The sequence below is a fragment of the Mustelus asterias genome, chromosome 14, assembly GCF_964213995.1.
Source record: "Mustelus asterias chromosome 14, sMusAst1.hap1.1, whole genome shotgun sequence".
Taxonomy (NCBI): Eukaryota; Metazoa; Chordata; class Chondrichthyes; order Carcharhiniformes; family Triakidae; genus Mustelus; species Mustelus asterias.
The window spans coordinates 101,832,937-101,856,526 of record NC_135814.1 but is presented as its reverse complement, the minus strand read 5'-3'; the positions used below and the strand labels follow the sequence as shown (position 1 = coordinate 101,856,526).

The 23,590-nt window shown below is 49.4% G+C and overlaps 2 protein-coding genes across 2 annotated transcripts in view; both read left to right on the top strand.

Annotated features, from left to right (window-relative positions):
• The window catches only part of LOC144503428 (pituitary tumor-transforming gene 1 protein-interacting protein-like), a 53,862-nt gene extending 51,354 nt beyond the window's left edge, over positions 1-2,508 (top strand). Inside the window, exons 8-9 of the mRNA XM_078227735.1 lie at positions 299-345; positions 1,547-2,508. Coding sequence (XP_078083861.1) covers positions 299-345; positions 1,547-1,593 — 94 coding nt within the window. The 3' untranslated portion in view covers positions 1,594-2,508. The remainder of the gene's footprint in view (positions 1-298; positions 346-1,546) is intronic.
• The window catches only part of LOC144503908 (cyclic nucleotide-binding domain-containing protein 2-like), a 51,964-nt gene continuing 30,203 nt past the window's right edge, over positions 1,830-23,590 (top strand). The window contains exons 1-5 of the mRNA XM_078228973.1: positions 1,830-3,254; positions 9,217-9,252; positions 11,487-11,627; positions 14,794-14,850; positions 22,745-22,908. Coding sequence (XP_078085099.1) covers positions 3,162-3,254; positions 9,217-9,252; positions 11,487-11,627; positions 14,794-14,850; positions 22,745-22,908 — 491 coding nt within the window. The 5' untranslated portion in view covers positions 1,830-3,161. The remainder of the gene's footprint in view (positions 3,255-9,216; positions 9,253-11,486; positions 11,628-14,793; positions 14,851-22,744; positions 22,909-23,590) is intronic.

Here is a 23,590-nt window from a genome sequence, read left to right as displayed (position 1 = left end):
CGCTCCAAAGACATGCAGATTAGGTGGATTGGCCATGCTAAATTGCCCCTTAGTGTCAGGGGGACTAGCTAGGGTCAATGTATGGGGGTTATGGGGATAGGGCCTGGGTGGATTGTGGTCAGTGCAGACTCGATCGATGGGCCGAATGGTCTCTTTTGCATTGTAGCATTCTATGACAGTAAAACTCCCCCTACCCCTCGGGCTGTGTAACGTCAGTGCTATTACTAAGCTGCAATGTTCAGAGCTCTCGGCCTAATCACTCGGTGTTGATTCAAGCTCCTGCCTGCTTATCTTTCAGGAAAAGTGAAATGAAGATCAGACACGATGAAATCAGGAAGAAATACGGTGAGGCGGCGCATTGTTTCCCTCGACAAGATATTAAAGCAGGCCATCGCTGTAATTGGTTCATTGCAGTCACTCGATGAGATCTGTAGGGGAAGCTAGCTGGATAAAATGACATTTGGCTGGGATTTCCAGCCTCTCCGATCTGGCTGGATCTTCCAGTCCCGCCAAAGTCAGTGGACATTTGGTCGGTTCGCTGTCTCCAGAACAGCAGGACCTAGATGTGACAATATCCCATTGACTTTGGCAACACCGGAAGTTACAGCGGGAGGAGCGGGAAAACCCTCGGGTTTTCCCGCTCGATGACGGGTGACGTGGCTCCACTGGCCTCCTGGCAGTGTTGATGCTCGACACAAGCAAACGGAATCTTGGCATTTATTGCTAAAGGAATAGAGTATAAAAGCAGGGAAGTGTTGCTGCTACTGTACAAGGCATTAGTGAGACCACACCTGGAGTATTCTGTACAGTTTTGGTCCCTTTACTTAAGGAGGGATGTAGTTGCATTGGAGGCAGTTCAGAGGAGGTTCACTCGATTGATTCCAGAGATGCGAAGAGAGATTGGGCAGTTTAGACCTATACTTCCTGGAGTTTAGAATAATGAGAGGCGATCTAATTGAGGTGCACAAGATGATGAAGGGGATTGACAGGGTGGCGAGGATGTTTCCTCTTGTGGGGCAATCTGGAACAAGAGGTCACAGTTCTAGGATAAGGGGTAGCAAATATCCTGTAAAATGGTGTGATTGCAAGGTTAATTTGAATACCTTGCACACACAGCAACTGGACCCCAGTGGGTTGGAGAAACACACTGGATACCTGAGGAAGGATGTAAACACAGGTTCAAGTGGCTGAGGGAGTAGGAAGCAATACAGAACCTGCAGCCCTGTTGGAGAGAGAACAAAGCCTCTTAAGGCCTCCAAGCCTGCCCAGCTGGATTGAGACTTGCTGGATTGTTAGTCCCGTTAATAGAGGAATGCCTGTCTCGGGGAGGTTCATTCTCCAGTCGGGCATTTGAGAGTAACAGAGCTGCTAATAAACTCCTGGACTTTTGAATGAATGAATGGGCCCATCCCATCGGCATTCCCAGAGAGTGCTGTAATCCACTGGAAACCCCATCGGGAAGCTGGTCAGAAGGGGAATTGGGTTTTGGTTGACTTATGGAAAGTGCAAGAAAGAATCCTGACTTTAACTTTTGCTTTTATTTCAGGTCTATTCAAAGATACAAATTCCTACTCCAAATTCGAAAACAACTAATGCAGAACCCAGCTCGATTCCGAAGAAGTCTGAATGATTTTTATTCCAATAGCTCAGCCTTTGATTATTGTATATTGTATTTACTAACTTCTCCCTCCCAAACCCCAGAGACAGTGAAATCAAACAATCCAAGGCTACGGTTCATTTTTAATCCTCAGGGGACGGGGAACTATTTTTAAAAAAACTTCTCTGGACCAGTTACTGTCTATAACCCTGCCTGCAGAATAATTTCTAATGCTGCATCTCATACTCTCTGGTATTCACACTGGAAAGACTGACAGCGGCATTTGTTGAAGTTAGACCAGCCCACTGGAGACTGGCTTTCCACATTCCCTCATTTCTTTTTTTCCCCTTAACCAGAATTAATTCAAAGTATATAAAAAGACTCGTTCTAATGGGGCGTTTCCGGCAGGACACGTGTCCGATTCCAGAGCCAAGCCTGTGCCATTCAGTGTCTTGCTCCTTTATTGCGTCCCTCGTGCCACATCTGGATGGGAGACATTTCCCTTTGTGTCTCGATTCCAGCTGTTGTGAAGCTTCTGCAGACTGGCGACGATCGTGGGTCTGAGGGAATCCCCTTTTGTATGGCCAGGTATAGACCAAAGAGCACAAGAAAATGCTGCATTCCTAACGGCTGTACGACTGAGAGGCAAAGGGGGTGCGAATTAGGAACCAAATTAGTGCCTTTTTCTTTAACGGAATTGTGTTTTGTGCCTTGGAAGAGGTGTGTATTCACACGATGATTTCTATCTCTCGTTGCACTCTGTAAGATGACCAGCAAATATTATTAGTGTCACGTTGCTTTACTGTGTGTGTGTGTGTGTATTGGCGGGGGGGGTGGAGGAACTGCAAAGATCTTTTTTTTTAAACTGCTGAACTGTATTAAAAATAAAAAGAGGAAAATGGGAACTGGGATTTTTAAGTTGAGTTAAACTGTGTCATGCTGAGAGGGGATGACTGTGTTTGGGAGAGGGAGGGGGGTGTGTGTTGGAGACCTTCAGACATGGTTAACAAAAGCATCGTTCACAGGCAACAGAGAGAATATTGTTCCCACTTGGGTGACAGGCATCGATGGGATTGCTGTCGCTGCAGAAGGATGTTATAGTGTCACAAGAAATTGTCTCCCACACAACCGACACATCTTGAAGAACAAAGAAAATTCACCCCAGCCCCACTTACCTGTTTTTCTTGGATCCCTGGAACTGCTGTCAGCTCCTACCAGCCCGCCTTCCACTCCCTACCGCCCTCCTGCCACCCCCCAAACATCCCTGGAAATGATGTCTCTGATGACCTGGCAGTGGGAGACCCGCATGCATTGAATGCAGACTCAGTTGGTGAGTCTAATGCCATTGATAATGCAGCCTGGTCTGGGAACATCACCAACACATTCTGCTTCTGGTAATCTCTGATTCGATTCTCATTATTACAGAACAGCCTTCAATTGGACTTCGTTATATATTCCATCAATTTGCAATGATGTAAATTCCTTGCATGATTAAGTAACAGTGAAACAGTGCGGAATTTACACAGGTCTGAAAGATGTTCCCAAGAATGTCACATCACAGCGAATGCTCTGCAGTAGGATTGGAATTGAGAACAACAATTGGATGGAGATTACACCGGGCTCCCCCACTCCCCTAGCAACTTCTGGACTCAAAAAGGTCTGAGACTCAAAATAGTATGTACTGGCAAGGAAACCCACCTGTGGGACGTTTATATTTAAGAGAAACTTAAAATTAGCCCGTTAAACATTTAAATAGGGTGTGACCGTTCCTAACATTGATTAGACCAACCGGTGTTTGCATGGGATGTGAGCTATAAACTGATTGGCAATGGATGATAATGCCACAAGGCGGCACAGTGGTTAACACTGCTGCCTCACAGCGCCAGGGACCCGGGTTCAATTCCAGCCTTGGGTGACTGTGTGCAAACTCCACACAGTCTCCCCCGTGTCTGCGTGGGTTTCCGCCGGGTGCTCGGGTTTCCTCCCACAGTCCGAAAGATGTGGAGGTTAGGTGGTTTGGCCGTGCTAAATTGTCCTTTCGTGTCGGGGATCAGCAAGGTAAATACATGAGGTTACAGGGATAGAGGCTGTGTGGAATTGTTTTTGGTGCAGGATTGATGGGCTGAATGGCCTCTTGCACTGTAGGGATTCTATGATTCTAAAAGTTTAGTTGGCACGCACTCATCTAAGTGAATTAACACTGGTTTATCTCTGGCTTGGCGAGTTACGTCACTCCATATTAGTGAAACTGTCCTCAAATTGCAACTTGCTCACCCATTTACGCAAAAGCCTGCAGCATTCTCATGTTTGGTATGACTTACTTTGTGGGTGTGTGTGTGTCCATGATCACTGATCCATTCAAAAAGGGGCCCTTCAGAAAGGCACAAACTACTAACCTAGAAAGAAAGGCCTGTTTCAGCGAAACAAAAATAAGTGACAGCCATTCGCTGGTTCAGTCCTCGGGCGGGGGTGGGGGGATGTCTCGACCAATCAGAGTCAAGCTGCATGGTTTAACTTTTCAAACAATGCTTGGTGGTTAACTGTCAGTGGCCATCAACTAGTGCATTCTCCATGGCAATGCGTTAGTCAATCAGAGTCCACTTGCCAACCAGTCTTCTCAGATTGTATGAAATTGTTGGTTTCCCTGACATTAAATCCTTGCGAATGTCCTGATGAGTGCATAGCGAAAAGCTTTGACAGAAAATGTATTTTCAACAACGCTAAAGACAAAGGCAGTGGACACACGGGAGTGCAGCAATCTCCCACGTACCCTTCCCAGTTTCACAACATCCTTCTGTGTGTGCCTTCATAGTCACTGAGTCGATATCCAGGAACTTCCTCCCTGCACTAGATGTACCAGCTCAAGATGGCAGCTCGTCACCATCTTGTCGTTGGCACAAGTCTGTTTTGAAACTGATATTGGTACAAGTTCACAAGCAGCCCCGCTTGATCTGCACCCCATCCACAAATGTTTGCTCCCTCCACCTCGAATGCACAGTAGCAGCCGTATGTACCATCTGCAAGATGCACTGCAGCAACTCACCAAGTCTCCTTCAACTGCATCTTCCAATCTGTCTACACTTCCCACTGCCTCAGGAAAAGCAGCCAGCATACTCAAGGACCCCACGCACCCAGGAAATTCTCTCTTCCACCTTCTTCCGTCAGGAAAAAGATACAAAAGTCTGAGGTCGTACCAACCGACTCAAGAACAGCTTCTCTGCGGCATCAGACTTTTGAATGGACCTACCTCATATTAAGTTGGTCATTCTCTACACCCTAGCTATGACTAACACTACATTCTGCACTCTCCTCTATGAACGGTATGCTTTGTATGGCGTGCAAGAAACAATACTTTTCACTAAATCCCAATACGTGACAATAATCAAATCATCTAGAAGGACAAGGGCAGCAGATACATGGGAACACCACCATCTGCAAGTTCCCCTCCAACCCACTCACCATCCTGACTTGGAAATATATCGGATGTTCCTTCACTGTCGCTGGGTCAAAATCCTGGAACTCCCTCCCTAACAGCACTGTGGGTGTACCTACACCTCAGGGACTGATGTCCAATAAAAATCCTGGAACTCTGTCCATAACAGCACTGTGGGTGTACCTACACAATGTGGGGTGTACCTACACCTCGGGAACTGCAGTGGTTTAAGAAGGCAGCTCACCACCACCTTCTCAAGGGGCAATTAGGGATGGGTAATAAAAGCTAGCCCAGCCAGCGACACCCACATCCCATGAATGAATAAAGAAATAGTCTGATTTGGCAGTGGTTCTGGCACAGTGAGATTTATTGCTACGATCTGGGTATTGCTGATTGCAGTTCTGTCTGTGTAGTTTTATTTATTGGAGCTGGCTTGCTGACATGATTGGAACACCTTAGCTCAAATTGACAGATCAAGAGACGGGTGGTTAAAAGTGTTAAAATCAGGGCCTATTTTCCCATAGTGCTGGGTCATCCCAGAGCGAGGAAAGGGAGAGGATTTCCCTCCCCAAGGGAGGAGGTTCCTCTCTGAGCAGAGTGCTCTCCAGGGGCTGTTTTGGGTCCAGTGAGGGGGTGGCTAGAGAGAGACAGAGAGACAGAACCCTGCGACTGTTCCAATTCCAAACGGCAGTTAGCATTTTGAAAATCGCAGTGAGGAGGGAAAAGCGAGAGAGAGGACAGAGAGGCGACAATGTGGAGGTTTTAGCCCAAGAGAGAGAGGGGGAGAGAGGTGGGGGAGATGAGCACATCAGGGGACAGCACAGAATCCTCCAGGAAAAGCAGCGGAGAGTCTGGCTCCCAGCAACAGGCCAAATCGGTCGTAAAAGTAAAGGCAAATTATTGATCCGATAATAGAACGTGGCTGGAATGAGATCCATTTATGACCAAACTTTATTCTTGCCGCTGGAGCCCATCCCTCTGTGATCCACCAAAGTTGCGCTAAGCCAGCATGAACCGGATGGGCTGAAGGGCCTGTTTCTGTGCTGTATTGTTCTAGGACTCTCTGTGACTCGAAGTTGTGGGAAAAAAACGATCTTCAAAAGGGAATCCGCACCACCCCTGCTCCCTCACCCCGCAAAGCCTGATCTTGATTTGATTTGATTTATTATTGTCACAGGTATTAACATACAGTGAAAAGTATTGTTTCTTGCGCGCTATACAGACAAAGCATACCGTTCATAGAGAAGGAGAGAGTGCAGAATGTAGTGTTACAGTCATAGCTAGGGTGTAGAGAAAGATCAACTTAATGCGAGGTAGGTCCATTCAAAAGTCTGACGGCAGCAGGGAAGAAGCTGTTCTTGGGTCGGTTGATACATGACCTCAGACTTTTGTATCTTTTTCCCGACGGAAGAAGGTGGAAGAGAGAATGTCTGGGATGCGTGGGGTCCTTAATTATGTTGGCTGCTTTGCCGGGGCAGCGGGAAGTGTAGACAGAGTCAATGGATGGGGGAGGCTGGTTTCCATGATGGATTGGGCTTCATTCGTGACCCACAGAGGGAGGTCATTTGGACCACGATGCCTGTGTTAGCACTTGGAAATATTCCAATTGATCCAAGACCATTCCCACTTTCCCGTTGTCGCTGCCAATGTTTCCAATGTGCCTTTAGGAGAGTTACATCGATGTGGCTTCCATCTCATCAGGAATAGATTGGCTTGTGGCCATTCAAGGTGATTTTTTTCTTTTGATGGGCAAACTACCTACCATTCCTTCACTGGAGAGAAAACCCTGACAAGTATGGAAAATTTTTAGCGGCGAAAACTAACTCCACCCACACCCCTCCCCCCCCTACCCTCCCCCCATACCCCCGCACCCAGCAGGTGGATTTTGGCACAGTTTCAGAATAAGAGGGTCTCTCATTTAACATGGAGAGAAAGGAGAATTTTATTCTCTCAGAGGGTGGTTAGTCTTTAGAATTCTCTCCCCCAGAGAGCAGTAGGGGGGGGGGGGAGGGAGGGAGGGGCGCGCTGTGGGTCATTGGATACACTCGAGGCCAAGTTAGACAGATTTGTCAAGGGGGCAGGGAGGGTCAAAGGTTATGTGGGGGGGGGAGGCGAGACAGGAAGGTGGAGTTGGGACCGCAAACTGATCGACCATGACCTTATTGAATGGTGAAGCAGGATCGATGGGTCGAATAGTCTCCACCCTCTCTATTTCCTCTTGTCATTTCAGCTGACAACCAGATCTCTGATTTCCTAAACAGCCGCTTCCTCTCATCCACTCCCTTTTCCCAGATCCCGGAATGATTTGAACAAGCAAGTTCCTGTTCCATCATACCCTTCATGCTGCGGTTATCCCGATACCTGGCCGGTAATGGTCTCTGTCTATCGCCATTCATACTGCCACCAGCCTTGCCTTCCAGGCTTGGGATAAGGTGGCATTTTTCCTGCCATTAGGTTGGCATCACTACTGTGCCAGGTCAAGTGTATTCACTTTACCCCCTCCGGTTGCCCGTCTCACTTTGCTTCCAGTTAAGGTCAGAACATTTCTTCTTCCGCATCTCCCTCAGGATCGCCGCGGATGGTAACCGGTATCGAGAAAGTACACAGGATGTAAACTAAACCGTGATTGTAACTGGGGAGGTGGCAGATTGGAAACCAGTAACAGGCAAATGTAGGTCAGTCATGATCTCTTTGAATGGCGGAGCAGACCCGATGGGCCAAACGGCCTACTTCTGCTCCGACATCTTAATGAGCGGCACGGTGGCACAATGGTTAGCGCTGCTGCCTCACTGAGCCAGGGACCTGGGTTCAATTCCCAGCTTGGGTCACTCCCTGTGCGGACACTCTCCCCGTGTCTGCGTGGGTTTCCTCCGGGTGCTCCTGTTTCCTCCCACATTCTGAAAGATGTGCTGGTTAGGGTGCATTGACCTGAACAGGCGCCGGAGTGTGGCAACTAGGGGAATTTCACGATAACTTCATTGAGGTGTTAATGTAAGCCTACTTGTGACTAATAAATAAACTTTAAACTTTATTTTTTGGTAATGGATGATCCTTGTATTTGTTTGAACAGCATTCCAGCTGACCCTTTAATCGATATATTACTTGTTTAAAGTTCCCGGTTGGTTAAAAAATAACACGTTAATTATTTTCTTAAAACGAGTGTTGGGTATTTCTGTAAATGAACCTTTAACCATTAATGTAGAACAGTTAACACCTTGCCAAACACTATTACCAGTGAGTTAAAGGGGACTCACCTCTGCATCGTAACATTGCCAATTACAAACACCAAAATGTGCACACTTCTGGGAGAAACTTCCAAACTGCGCAAGTGCCATTCCTGACAAGCGACCCAACTCCCTGAGTGAGTCAAGGCTTCTCTCCTTCAAATCCAACATACTCCACCTTGTCCTGGAGTCTGGGATAGAATACATTTAATGTATTTTTCATTAAGCAGCCAGCATAATCAAGGACCTCACACACCCCGGACATTCTCTCTTCCACCTTCTTCTGTCAGGAAAAAGATACAAAAGTCTGAGATCACGTATCAACCGACTCAAGAACAGCTTCTCCCCTGCTGCTGTCAGACTTTTGAATGGACCTACCTCGCACTTTGTTGATATTTCTCTACACCCTAGCTATGACTGTAACACTACATTCTGCACACTCTCCTTTCCTTCTCTATGAATGGTATGCTTTGTCTGTATAGTGCGCAAGAAACAATACTTTTCACTGTATGTTAATACATGTGACAATAATAAATCAAATCAAAAAATCTAAATGTTGGAAGAAACTAGGGTTGGCTTGTTTAAAGATATCTGGTGGACTCAGAGTAGCACCTGCAAAGCTACCAGGTACACAGCTCTGATGAATAACCCAGTTCCCCACCCTCTATCCATCTTCATTAGTCCTGAATATCTTTATCACATGGAGGGTGGTGAGTGTCTGGAACAAGCTGCCAGAGGTAGTAGTAGAGGCGGGTACAATTTTATCTTTTAAGAAGTGTTTAGACAGTTATATGGGTAAGATGGGTATAGGGGGATATGGGCCAAATGCAGGTCTAGCTTAATGGTAAAAACTGGGCGGCATGGACAAGTTGGGCCGAAGGGCCTGTTTCCATGCTGTAAACCTCTATGGCTGTATTCTCTGTTTAAAGCTTGTTGCTGTTTCTCTATTCCTCTCTCTGCAGGATGCTAAACAAGAGCAAGAACAGATCCTGCACAAAGTGAGTTACTGCCTCGATATCTCTTTAGGTTTGAGAATGAAGTTGCTATTTGTTCAGATTCTCAGTCCCACAAGCGGCCAGGGGGCAAAATCCCCAAGCCCCACGGAGACTCCCGGAATTTATATCGCTGTGGGGGAGGGACGCAATTTTCCAATCACAGCCTTGACCCACTTCCTGTCACATCTGTCCCATTCTGTCACACTCACTCCCACACAGCCTCTCTCACACACTGTCACACTCCCTGTCACACTCACTCCCACACAGCCTCTCTCACACACTGTCACACACTCCCTGTCACACTCACTCTCACACACTGTCACACACTCTCTGTCACACTCCCTGATGTGACTGCTCCCTACCCTGTCGCCCCATCACACCCACCCTTTCTCTATAACACCGCCCCCCCACCCACCTCACCGTGCTGCACCCTCACTCCCTCCCCACTATCTCCCAGCGGCCGACAGAATCCTGGGGCTTTCAATTCTGAATCCGTGTTCCCATTTCCCAAATCCCCCATAGCTTTGTCCCGATGATACAGCTGTAACCACCTCCCACCCCAAGAGGTAGAGTGTACAGCGCACACTGCCGACTGTTGCATTAAACTTAACCTCCCCCCTTTCCCACGCCCCCATTCCCCCACTCCCCCATTCCCCCCACTCCCCCATTCTCCCATTAACCCATCCCCCATTCTCCCTCCTCCCACTCCTCAACCTCCCATTTCCCCCACTCCCCCAATTTCCACCAATCCCCCATTCCCCCATTCTCCCCACTCCTGCATTCCCCCACTTCCCCATTCCCCCACTCCCCCATTCCCCCACTCCCCCATTCCCCCCACTCTCCCTACTCTCCCATTCCCGCACTTCCCCATTCCCCCCAGGCCCCCACTCCCCCATTCCCCCATTTCCCCCAATTCCCCCACTCCCCATTCCACCTACTCTCCCATTCTCCCCTCCCCATTACCCCCACTCCCCCCACCCCCCTATTCCCCCCACTCCCCCATTCCCCCTACTCCCCCACTCTTCCTCCCCCACTCCCCCATTCTCCCCACTCCCCCATTTCCCCCACTCCCCCATTCCCCCCACTAACCCACTCCTTCCACTCCCCCCATTCTCTCATTCCCCCCACTCGCCCATTCCCCCCACACCCCCCACTCCCCCATTCCCCTCCTCCACCATTACCCCCATTCCCCTCACTCCCCATTCCCCCCACTCCCCCCACTCCCCCACTCCCCCATTCCCCCACTCCCCCATTCTCCCCACTCCATTTCCCCCACTCTCCCATTCCCCCCACTCACCCACTCCGGCCACTCCCCCCATTCCCTCATTCCCCCCACTCCCCCATTCCCTCACTCCCCCATTCTCCCCACTCCCCCATTCTCTCTCTCCCACTCCCCATTCCCCCCACTCCCCCATTCCCCCCACTCCCCCATTCCCCCATTCTCCCCACTCCCCCACTCTCTCTCTCCCACTCCCCCATTCCCCCCACTCCCCCACTCTCTCCCATTCCCCCATTCCCCCTCCCCCATTCCCAGTATTCCCCCATTACCTCCACTCCCCCATTTCCTGCACTCCCCAGTCCCCCACTCCCCCATTTCCCCTCCCCAGTCCCCCCACTCCCCCACTCCCCCATTCCCCCCATTCCCCCACTCCCCCATTACCCCCACTCCCCCATTACCCCCACTCCCCCATTACCCCCATTCCCCCATTCCCCCCACTCTCCCCACTCCCCCTCGCCCCCTCCCCCACTCCCCTTACCTCCCCGTGCCTCGAGCACAGAATCCAGGCGGACATTACCAGTGCGGGGCTGAGGGAGTGCCGCACTCTCCGAGGTGCCCTCAAATGAGGCCCCACGTTCAGGTGCAGACTGGGGGGGAGGTGTCTCTCGCTCAACATTTCCCAGAACAGATTCTCCTGTGTCATTGCTGCTTGTGGGATTTTGCGGTGCCCAGCTTGGTGGGGCCGCTATTCCGACATCACAGCAGAGACCGCAGGTCAGAGCTACTTGACTGGCTGGAAAGTTCTTGTGGATGTCCTGATGAAGGGCGCTATATAAATACAATTTCTTTCCACCCCTTTGTGATGATCAGTGTGTACGTGTGTGCGGACAGCCTGCAAAGGGTGTATCGAGCCCTGCACGATTGCGGGGCCCAGCCAGGGTAAAGGTTTGGCACTGCCGCTGTGGGACTGGCACAGTGGATGTTCTGATTTGTTAAGTTTCTATCCTGTTCTTGGCAGGACCATTCAGCATTCACGCGACTGGCAAAGAAGGTGGTTCTGATGTGTCAGGCCTGCATGCGTCTCCGGGAAGGATCAAAAACCTTCATGCAAGTCTGGGCAACATTAACAAAATACGCCAATAAGCAGCAGACCGAAGAGGTGAGGCTGTCAGCCACTAAATTACTTACTGCACAGGAGGAGGCCACTCATCTCATTGTATCTGTGGTAGCCCCCTGTAATACTAATTTGACTAATCCCACACCCCCATCTGTTCCCCAGAGCCCAACAATTTCTTGCATATTTGATAATGATCCAATTCTGTTTTGAATGCCTCATGTTAACCTCTCCACCGCACTCTCAGACAGTGCATTCCAGATCCTAACCACTCGCTGTGTGAATCTGTCTCCACCACACTCTCAGACAGTACATTCCAGATCCTAATCACTCGCTGTGTGAATCTGTCTCCACCACACTCTCAGACAGTGCATTCCAGATCCTAACCACTCGCTGTGTGAATCTGTCTCCACCACACTCTCAGACAGTGCATTCCAGGTCCTAACCACTCGCTGTGTGAATCTGTCTCCACCACACTCTCAGACAGTGCATTCCAGATCCTAACCACTCACTGTGTGAATCTGTCTCCACCGCACTCTCTGACAGTACGTTCCAGATCCTAACCGCTTGCTGTGTAAATAATCTTTCCTCATGTTGCCATTGCTTCTTTTGCCAATGATTTTAAATCTGTAGCCCTCTGATTGTCGATGTTTCGCTCAGTGGGAACAGTATCTCTCTGTCTACTCTCTCCAGACCCCTCATGATTTTGAACATCTCTATCAAATCTCCTCGCAACCCTCTCCGCCCTGAGGAGAACAGTCCCAAGCTGTCCACACCACTGAAGTCCCTCGGCCCTGGAACTGTACTGGGGAATCTTGGCTGTACGTGTTGTATGGTTGGAGGCTCAGTGCGCCGATGTTAATGAAAGTCACTGGAAACAGGCTTTAACAGGAATTCCTGCAAAAAATTGTCAATTTGGGGAATTCGAGTTGAGTAATGAGGAAAGTTAGAGAGTGGGAGCCGTGAAATGGGATCAGACCGGAAGTGACGGTATAGGGGCCCTATTCCACAGTCCCACCTGTCAGTGCCACTGATGTCATCATTGTGTGCCAGTTGTCCTGGAATAGGACGTTGGTGTCATGATCTCATCATTGTGCGCATGTTTTCCTGGAACAGAACGTTGGTGTTGGAGTCTTCCCGCCAACCACTTGGTGCCCAACTTGCTCCTTCCTTCGCCCCCACCTCCACCTCCACCCCCACCTCCCACCCTCCCCAACCCCACCACCCCCACCCCCACCCTCCCCCCACACCCATCCCCACCCCCACCTCCCCACCCTCCCACCCTCCCCACCCCCACCCTCCAGCCCCACCCTCCCCCCACACCCACCCCCACCCTCCCCCATCCCCAACCCACCCTCCCCCCATCCCCAACCCACCCCCCCACCCCCAACCTCCCCCCCACACCCATCCCCACCCCCACCCTCCCCAACCCCACCCCCACCCCCACACCCCCACCCCCACCCTCCCCCCACACCCACCCTCCCCCCACACCCTCCCCCCCACCCCCACCCCCACTCACTGCTTCGCTCAGAGGTGAGCCAGCCAGCGAGAGGGCCGACAAGAGGGGCAGGGCAGTGGGATTAGACCGAGGTGGCGAGTAGGGCAGCGAAGGGTCGGGGCGAGGCAGCATTCGATTGGCGTTCAAAGCCTTGTTGTTTGATACGGGCACCGTGACTGCATGAGTGTGCTCCTGGGCAGGTGTGGCGGCAGCAAACACAACCCAGGACACTTCTCCGCGTGTCACCGGAACCATGCACTCGGTAGGGCAGTCGGGAAAATAATAAACTCTGGAATTGTATTGGACGAGAGACTCTGAATGGGTCCCCATGCTCCTTACCCCGCTCACCCACCTCAGCTCGGCAGAAACCTACTCGTAATGTGGCTAATTTACACTTGTTACAAGTGACAAACACAAGGCCCCGTTCTCTCTGCGAAAAAAGGAACATGTTCACCTTTTTTTAATTACCTTGGAGCTTGGGGAGCCTAAAGTCCCCTGTTGCTTTCTCCATGGCAACACTTTAGTCAATCAGAGTCAACTTGCCCACCAATCAGCACCCTTTCCTCTTGAGGTATAAATCGCTGTGATTGTTTGAAATTTGGCATTCTTGATTTGATTTATTATTGTCACATGTATTAGTATACAGTGAAAAGTATTGTTTCTTGCGTGTTATACAGACTAAGCATACTGTTCATAGAAAAGGAAAGGAGAGAGTGCAGAATGTAGTGTTACAGTCATAGCTAGGGTGTAGAGAAAGATCAACTTAATGTGGGGTTGGTCCATTCAAAAGTCTGACAGCAGCAGGGAAGTAGCTGTTCTTGAGTCGGTTGGTACGTGATCTTGGACTTTTGTATCTTTTTCCCGATGGAAGAAGGTGGAAGAGGGAATGTCCGGGGTGCGTGGGGTCCTTAATTATGCTGGCCGCTTTGCTGAGGCAGCGGGAAGTGTAGACAGAGTCAATAGATGGGAGGCTGGTTTGCATGATGGATTGGGATACATTCACAACCTTTTGTAGTTTCTTGCAGTCTTGGGCAGAGCAGGAGCCATACCAAGCTGTGATACAACCAGAAAGAATGCTTTCTATGGCATCTGTAAAAGTTGGTGAGAGTCGTAGCTGACATGCTAAATTTCCTTAGTCTTCTGAGAAAGTAGAGGAGTTGGTTGGTTCTTAACGATAGCGTCAGCTTGGGGGGACCAGGACAAGTTGTTGGTGATCTGGACACCTAAAAACTTGAAGCTCTCGACCTTTTCTACTTTGTCCCCATTGATGAAGACAGGGGCATGTTCTGCTTTACGCTTCCTGAAGTTGATGACTATCTCCTTTGTTTTGTTGATATTGAGGGAGAGATTATTGTTGCTGCACCAGTTCACCAGATTCTCTATCTCAACATTGTTTCGTCATTGTTTGAGATCCGACCCACTACAGTGGTGTCAGCAGCGAACTTGAAAATCGAGTTGGAGGGGAATTTGGCCATACAGTCATAGGTGTATAAGGAGTATAGTAAGGGGCTGAGGACACAGCCTTGCATGTTTGTCCTGATGAGTGCAAGGGGGTAAACTTTGACAACCTATCTCTTTTCAGCACGATTCAAGTTTGCGTTCTGGTTTTCTGGTTTTGTAACCCCTTCAGTTTTCACTCAGATTTTCCGTCCTTTCCTCACAGCCTCCCATTGGGCATTGAAAAGATTAACATCCTTATTCTTATTCAAACAGGAGCAGCGGGAAAGAAGCAAAGCCGCTTTTGATGCCCAATATTTCAAGGCAAAACATGTAAGTTAACCCCCCACCCCTCCCCTTACATTCCTGACTGATTTGTAGATTGATCGATTGATCATAAGAAAATTCAGGGACAGTGTAGAGTAATTGTTGCTGTTAACATTTCAGTGATGTTCGTACTGGAAAATGCAATAGAGCAGTAGGTGTTTTATATTTTATATCTCGGGTCTTAGGCAGAGATGTCCCATGTTTCCATGTGTGTTAGAATTGTACCGAGCACGCTTTATAATACTTCGGCCGTCACAGAACATCTGCACCCGCACTTCCAGCTCTTTCCGCAACTTGGTTTACTTTGCTCTGAGTCCACACCCCAGGCTTAACTGATCAAACACAGTGAGCATCGACCGTAAGCAAACTCACAAGGTCAAATGCAAAATAAGTGAAGACCACAATAAGGACCAGATAACTTAAATTAGTGAAAAGAGTATTAGGAACAAATTTAACAGTCCATTCAGCTCAACCAGCCCAAGTTAGTGGATATTTTGGCCGCGATTTCTGCCAATGTTGTACATATGCAGTTGCCTGTGTGGCCTCCATCTTTATTGGGGGCAATGTGTGATGGGGTCATGTGTGGTTGCCATCTTTATTGGGGGCAATGTGTGATGGGGTCATGTGTGGTCGCCATCTTTATTGGGGGCAATGTGTGATGGGGTCATGTGTGGCCACCATCTTTATTGGGGGCAATGTGTGATGGGGTCGTGTGTGGTTGCCACCTTTATTGGGGACAATGTGTGATGGGGTCATGTGTGGTCGCCATCTTTATTGGGGTCAATGTGCAGCAGGAGACATGTATGGTCACTATTTTTATTGGGGGCAATGTGTGATGGGGTCATGTGTGGTCGCCATCTTTATTGGGGTCAATGTGCAGCAGGGGACATGTATGGTCACTATTTTTATTGGGGGCAATGTGTGATGGGGTCGTGTGTGGTAGCCATCTTTATTGGGGACAACGTGTGACATGAACCCAGTTTATGTACTTTCAAGAACTAAATACCATACATCAAATAAAGTGGGTGTTAATTTAAAAGCACATTACACTTGGGCAGCACGGTGGCACAGTGGCATTTACTGCCTCACAGCACCAAGGAGCTGGGCTCAATTCCCGGCTTGGGTCACTGTCTGTGTGGAGTCTGCACGTTCTCCCCGTGTCTGCGTGGGTTTCCTCTGGGTGCTCCGGTTTCCTCCCACAGTCTGAAAGACGTGCTGATTAGGTGCATTGACCCAAACAGGCGCCGGAGTGTGGCGACTTGGGGATTTTCACAGTAACTTCATTGCTGTGTTAATGTAAGCCTACTTGTGACAACTAATAAATAAATGTAAACTTAAACTTCTGCACTGTAGGGATTCTATGATTCTATGACCATTCAAAGTTGACATTACATAATGTGCAAATCAAATCCATTTCATAGAATCATAGAATCCTACAGTGCAGATGGAGGCCATTTGGCCCATCGAGTCAGGAGGCCCTATCCCCATAACCACACATATTTGCCCTGCTAATCCCCCTGACACTAAGGGGCAATTTAGCATGGCCAATCAACCTAACCTGCACATCTTTGGAGTGTGGGAGGAAACCGGAGCACCCAGAGGAAACCCACGTAGACACGGGGAGAATGTGCAGACTCTGCACAGACAGTGACCCAAGCCAGGAATCGAACCCGGGTCCCTGGCACTGTGAGGCAGCAGTGCTAACCACTGTGCCACCGTGCTGCCCCAAAAAAAAGAGCAATTTCTTCCAGTATTCTATGTTGCTTAATTACAGTAATATGTACGAGATTCATTACATGTCAAACATACAGCCCCCCGAGTGGGTCTATACAATTCCCAGCCCCTGTGGCTGAAAAATCTTATACATCGTCCTTCCCCCATTGTGATTCTGTGACGGCTGTCCCAAGTTTTAGTGCATCCCCCAGCACCTAGCCCTGAGCTTTGGAATGTACCAGTCTGCAACACTCTGTCAGGGATCACTCCTCGCACCGGAGGATCAACAGAATGCGGGCGGACCAAAGAGCATCTTTCACCAAGTTGGTGCCTCCAACCACAGCTGATGTTTGTCTCAGTATGTGTCCCTGGGAACAGACCATAGAGCACAGAGTCCCCATCCCTGAGAACAGCCCATAGAGCACAGAGTCCCCATCCCTGGGAACAGCCCATAGAGCACAGAGTCCCCGTCCCTGGGAACAGACCATAGAGCACAGAGTCCCCGTCCCTGGGAACAGCCCGTAGAGCACAGAGTCCCCGTCCCTGGGAACAGACCATAGAGCACAGAGTCCCCGTCCCTGGGAACAGCCCATAGAGCACAGAGTCCCCGTCCCTGGGAACGGCCCGTAGACACAGAGTCCCCGTCCCTGGGAACAGCCCGTAGAGCACAGAGTCCCCGTCCCTGGGAACAGTCCGTAGAGCACAGAGTCCCCTTCCCTGGGAACGGCCCGTAGACACAGAGTCCCCGTCCCTGGGAACAGCCCATAGAGCACAGAGTCCCCGTCCCTGGGAACGGCCCGTAGAGCGCAGAGTCCCCGTCCCTGGGAACAGCCTGTAGAGCACAAAGTCCCCGTCCCTGGGAACAGCCCGTAGAGCACAGAGTCCCCGTCCCTGGGAACGGCCCGTAGAGCACAGAGTCCCCATCCCTGGGAACAGACCATAGAGCACAGAGTCCCCGTCCCTGGGAACAGCCCGTAGACACAGAGTCCCCGTCCCTGGGAACAGACCATAGAGCACAGAGTCCCCGTCCCTGGGAACAGACCATAGAGCACAGAGTCCCCGTCCCTGGGAACAGCCCGTAGACACAGAGTCCCCGTCCCTGGGAACAGCCCGTAGACACAGAGTCCCCATCCCTGGGAACAGCCCATAGAGCACAGAGTCCCCGTCCCCGGAACAGCCCATAGAGCACAGAGTCCCCGTCCCTGGGAACAGCCCATAGAGCACAGAGTCCCCGTCCCTGGGAACAGACCATAGAGCACAGAGTCCCCGTCCCTGGGAACAGCCCGTAGACACAGAGTCCCCGTCCCTGGGAACAGACCATAGAGCACAGAGTCCCCGTCCCTGGGAACGGCCCGTAGACACAGAGTCCCCGTCCCTGGGAACAGACCATAGAGCACAGAGTCCCCGTCCCTGGGAACAGACCATAGAGCACAGAGTCCCCGTCCCTGGGAACGGCCCGTAGAGCACAGAGTCCCCGTCCCTGGGAACAGACCATAGAGCACAGAGTCCCCGTCCCTGGGAACGGCCCATAGAGCACAGAGTCCCCGTCCCTGGGAACGGCCCGTAGAGCACAGAGTCCCCGTCCCTGGGAACAGACCATAGAGCACAGAGTCCTGCATCACAGAGCTGCTCAGGATGAACCTTTTTTGCTGAGACATAGTACAAGGAGGAGGACACAACTCCTTCCCAACCTCAAGCACATCCAGGGCAACATGCGGAAAGGGCCACACTCTGGCCATCCCCCATCCATGGCTGCCCTTGAGGAGGTGGCTGAACCATTGCTGTCCAGCTGGTGAAGATGCTCCCACAAGGCAGAGAGCTCCAGGCCTTATATCATCATATTCTCTTCATGATGGAGTGTCCCAACATGTTCTTGCTCTCGAGGGAGTGAAGCGAAGGTTTACCAGGCCAATCCCGGGGATGGTGGAACTGATGTATGAGGAGAGATTGACTAGGTTAGGATTGTTTTTGCTGGAGTTCAGACAAATGAGGGGGGGACTAACAGGACTAGACAGGGTAGATGCAGGGAGGATGTCCCCAATGGTGGGGGAGTCCAGAACCAGGGGTCACAGTCTGAGGATTTGGGGTAGACCATTTAGGACGGAGATGAGGAGACATTTCTTCACCCAAAGAGCGGTGAGCCTGTGGAATTCATTACCACAGGAAATAGTTAATGCCAAAACATTGAATGTATTCAAGAGGCGACTGGATATAGCACTTGGGGCGAAGGGGATCAAAGGTTATGGGGCGAAAGCAGGATGAGGCTATTGAGTTGGACGATCAGCCATGATGGTGATGAATGGCGGAGCAGGCTCGAAGGGCCGAATGGCCTCCTCCTGCTCCTATCTTCTATATTTCTATGTTTCAGTCTCTTCCTTATGTTCCCATCCCAGCTGGTGTTACTATTGGAAGGAAAGATTGGCTCAAAAGATTGTAATTTTAACTTATTCTCAGAAAATCCACTCCCAAACTCCACTCCCAAAATGATACGCTTTAAAATCTTCTTTCAACCAATGCTTTCCACCCACTGTTTGCATTAAGTCCCCACTCCAGGCTTTCCAACTCTCCTTTCAAACAAAGCCTCCGCTCCACTTTTAACAGGGAATCCAGCACCAGGTTTTCCACCTCTCCTTTCAGGTTTGCTTTGTCTTAAAAGCTTGCAAACAAACTCAGGTACTCAGTCCCCAACAGAATGCTATTGTTTCAGAACCACTGAAAATAAGGATCCCATATACATTACGATTGCTTCGGATATGTGCCTTACCTGTAACCAACCTTATTAGCTCTTCTCTATGCAGACTCGACTTTCATCAGCAGTATCCTGCTCTCAAAAGGCTGTTCCTTTTTGTTCCTTTAACTTCAGACTTTTTGGAAACTCTTCTTCATTTCCTTAACTTTAACTTTAACTATTACAAAGAACAAAGAAAATTACAGCACAGGAACAGGCTCTTCGGCCCTCCAAGCCTGCACCGACCACGCTGCCCGACTTAACTAAAGCCCCCTACCCTTCCGGGGACCGTATCCCTCTATTCCCATCCTATTAACGTATTTGTCAAGATGCCCCTTAAAATTCACTATTGTATCTGCTTCCACTATCTCCCCCGGCAGCGAGTTCCAGTAACCCACCACCCTCTGTATAAAACACTTGCCTCGTACATCTCCTTTAAACCTTGCCCCTCGCACCTTAAACCTATGTCCCCTAGTAATTGACTCTTCCATCCTGGGAAAAAGCTTCTGAATATCCACTCTGTCCATGCCCCTCATAATCTTGTAGACTTCTATCAGGTCACCCCTCAACCTCCATCGTTCCAGTGAGAACAAACCAAGTTTCTCCAACCTCTCCTCATAGCTAATGCCCTCCATACCAGGCAACATCCTGGTAAATCTTTTCTGTACCCTCTCCAAAGCCTCCGCATCCTTCTGGTAGTGTGGCGAACAGAATTGAACACTCTCTTCCAAGTGAGGCCTAATTAACGTTCTATAAAGCTCACAATATGGAATATTGTGTGCAGTTCTGGTCACCTCACTATAAGAAGGATGTGGAAGCGCTGGAAAGAGTGCAGAGGAGATTTACCAGGATGCTGCCTGGTTTGGAGGGTAGGTCATATGAGGAAAGGTTGAGGGAGCTAGAGCTGTTCTCTCTGGAGCGGAGGAGGCTGAGGGGAGACTTAATAAAGGTTTATAAAATGATGAAGGGAATAGATAGAGTGAATGTTCAAAGACTATTTCCTCGGGTGGATGGAGCTATTACAAGGGGGCATAACTATAGGGTTCGTGGTGGGAGATATAGGAAGGATATCAGAGGTAGGTTCTTTACGCAGAGAGTGGTTGGGGTGTGGAATGGGCTGCCTGCAGTGATAGTGGAGTCAGACACTTTAGGAACATTTAAGCGGTTATTGGATAGGCACATGGAGCGCACCAGGATGATAGGGAGTGGGATAGCTTGATCTTGCTTTCAGATAAAGCTCGGCACAACATCGTGGGCCGAAGGGCCTGTTCTGTGCTGTACTGTTCTATGTTCTAAAGCTGCAACATGACTTGCCAATTTTTAAACTCAGTGCCCCGGCCGATGAAGTCAGGCATGCTGTATGCCTTCTTGACTACCTTCTCCACCTGCATTGCCACTTTCAGTGACCTGTGTACCTGTACACTCAGATCCCTTTGCCTATCAATATTCTTAATGGTTCTGCCACTTACTGTATATTTCCTATCTGTATTAGACCTTCCAAAATGCATTACCTCACATTTGTCCAGATTAAACTCCATCTGCCATCTCTCCGCCCAAGTCTCCAACCGATCTATATCCTGCTGTACCCTCTGATGGTCCTCATCGCTATCCGCAAATCCACCAACCTTTGTGTCATCCGCAAACTTACTGATCAAACCAGTTACATTTTCCTCCAAATCATTTATATATATTACAAACAGCAAAGGTCTCAGCACTGGTCCCTGAGGAACGCCACTTGTCACAGCCCTCCATTCAGAAACGCACCCTTCCACTGCTACCCTCTGTCTTCTTTGACCGAGTCAGTTTTGTATCCACTTTGCCAGCTCACCTCTGATCCCATACGACATCACCTTCTGCACCAGTCTGCCATGAGGGACCTTGTCAAAGGCCTTACTGAAATCCATGTAGACAACATCCACTGCCCTACCCTCATCAATCATCTTCGTCACTTCCTCAAAAAACTTGATCAAGTTAATAAGACACGACCTCCCCTTCACAAAACCATGTTGCCTCTCACTAATATGTCCACTTATTTCCAAGTGGGAATAAATCCTGTCTCGAAGAATCCTCTCCAATAATTTCCCTACCACTGATGTAAGGCTCACCGGCCTGTAATTACCTGGATTATTCTTGCTACCCTTCTTAAATAAAGGAACAACATTGGCTACTCTCCAGTCCTCTGGGACCTCTCCTGTAGCCAGTGAGGATACAAAGATTTCTCTCAAGGCCTCAGCAATTTCCTCCCTTGCCTCTCTCAGTATTCTGGGGTATATCCCATCAGGCCCTGGGGACTTGTCTACCTTAATGTTTCTCAAGAACCCCAATACCTCTTCCTTTTTGATCTCAACATGACTCAAACTATCTACACATCCTTTCCCAGACTCACCAAGTCCTTCTCTTTGGTGAATACTGACGCATAGTATTCATTTAATACCTCACCCCTTTCCTCTGGCTCCACGCATAGATTCCCTCCCCTGTCCTTCAGTGGGCCAACCCTCTCCCTGGCTACCCTCTTGCTCTTTATATATGTATAAAAAGCCTTGGGATTTTCCTTAATCCTGCTGGCCAATGCTTTTTCGTGACCCCTTTTAGCTCTTCTTACTTCTTGCTTAAGTTTCTTTCTACTTTCCTTGTATTCCACACTTGCTTCGTGTGTTCCCAGCCTCCTAGCTTTGACAAATGCTTCCTTTTTTCCTTTGACTAGGCTCACAATATCTCTCGTTATCCAAGGTTCCCAAAACTCGCCATACTTATCCTTCATCCTTACAGGAATGTGCCGGTCCTGAATCCCTATCAACTTAGACTTGAAAGCCTCCCACATGCCAGATGTTGATTTGCTCTCAAACATCTGCCCCCAATCTACATTCTTCAGTTCCTGCCTAATATTGTTGTAATTAGCCTTCCCCCAATTTAGCACCTTCACTTGAGGACTACACTTATCTTTATCCATCAGTACCTTAAAGCTTACTGAATTGTGGTCATTGTTCCCGAACTACTCCCCTACTGAAACGTCAACCACCTGGCCGGGCTCATTTCCCAATACCAGGTCCAGTACGGCCCCTTCCCTAGTTGGACTATCTACATACTGTTTCAGGAAGCCCTCCTGGATGCTCCTTACAAACTCTGCCCCATCCACGCCCCTAGCACTAAGTGAGTTGCAGTCAATATAGGGGAAGTTAAAATCTCCCACTGCAACAACCCTGTTATTTTTATACCTTGCCAAAATCTGCCTACACATCTGTTCCTCTACATCCTTCCTATTCCTGAGCTCTACCCATATTGCCTCGCTGTATGAGCCCTCCTTGCACAGAAGCGCTAAACTAAACTCACTTAAACTAAACCTCATTTCTAATATTTAACGATACATAGCTCAGTCAAAACTATGCCTCCTTTCCTGACACTTGTCCTGTGTTAAGGTGCAAATATCTGAGGTTTCTTTGTGCTTGTTTGCATCCTCAGAATCGACTGCCAGTCCGAGCAATTCAGATCACCATGAAACAACCGGAAAGCAGGTCGATGGAGGAGTTGGAGATACTTTTGTGCTCAATGAGGTCCTTGCTCTGCATTAGACACTACACCAAGGCCTACCAGCTCCAGCTGGCAAAGATTATACGATACGAAGGGTAAGCAGGCACACAGAGACCTTCCAAGGAGATCAAAGATCCACAGGGGGAAAGGGGCGGGGAGAGGAGGAGGAACTGGGTGAGTTACTCTTACAGAGAGCCAGAACCCAAATGACAGGCTGAATGGCCCCCTTCTGTGCTGTGATCATTCTACAATCCTTGCCTGGCTGAATCAGTCAACATTTTGGACAGAGTTTCAGTGCACGCAGTGAGGGGAGACTGCTCCTCCTGACCCTCGGTGACCCTGGTCTCTGGGTCAGGTTGACAGTGGGATTAGGTCCTACTCTCCAATTGAACACACAGAAACTAGAAGCAGGAGTAGGCCATTCGGCCCTTCAAGCCTGCTCCACCATTCATTATGATCATTGCTGATCATCGAATTCAATATCCCGATCCCCCTTCCCCTCCATATCCCTTGATCCCTTTAGCCCCAAGACATATAGAAACAAAGAAGATCGAACAGTACATCACAGGAACAGGCCCTTCTGCCCACAATGTTGTGCTGAACATGATGCAAAATTAAACTAATCCCTTCTGCCTGCCCTTGGTCGATATCCCTCTATTCCTTGCATATTTATGTGCTTATTTTAGTATCTTACATCACTACAGTGCAGATGTAGGCCATTCGGCCTATCAAGTTTGCACCGACCACAATCCCACCCAGGCCCTATCCCCATAACCC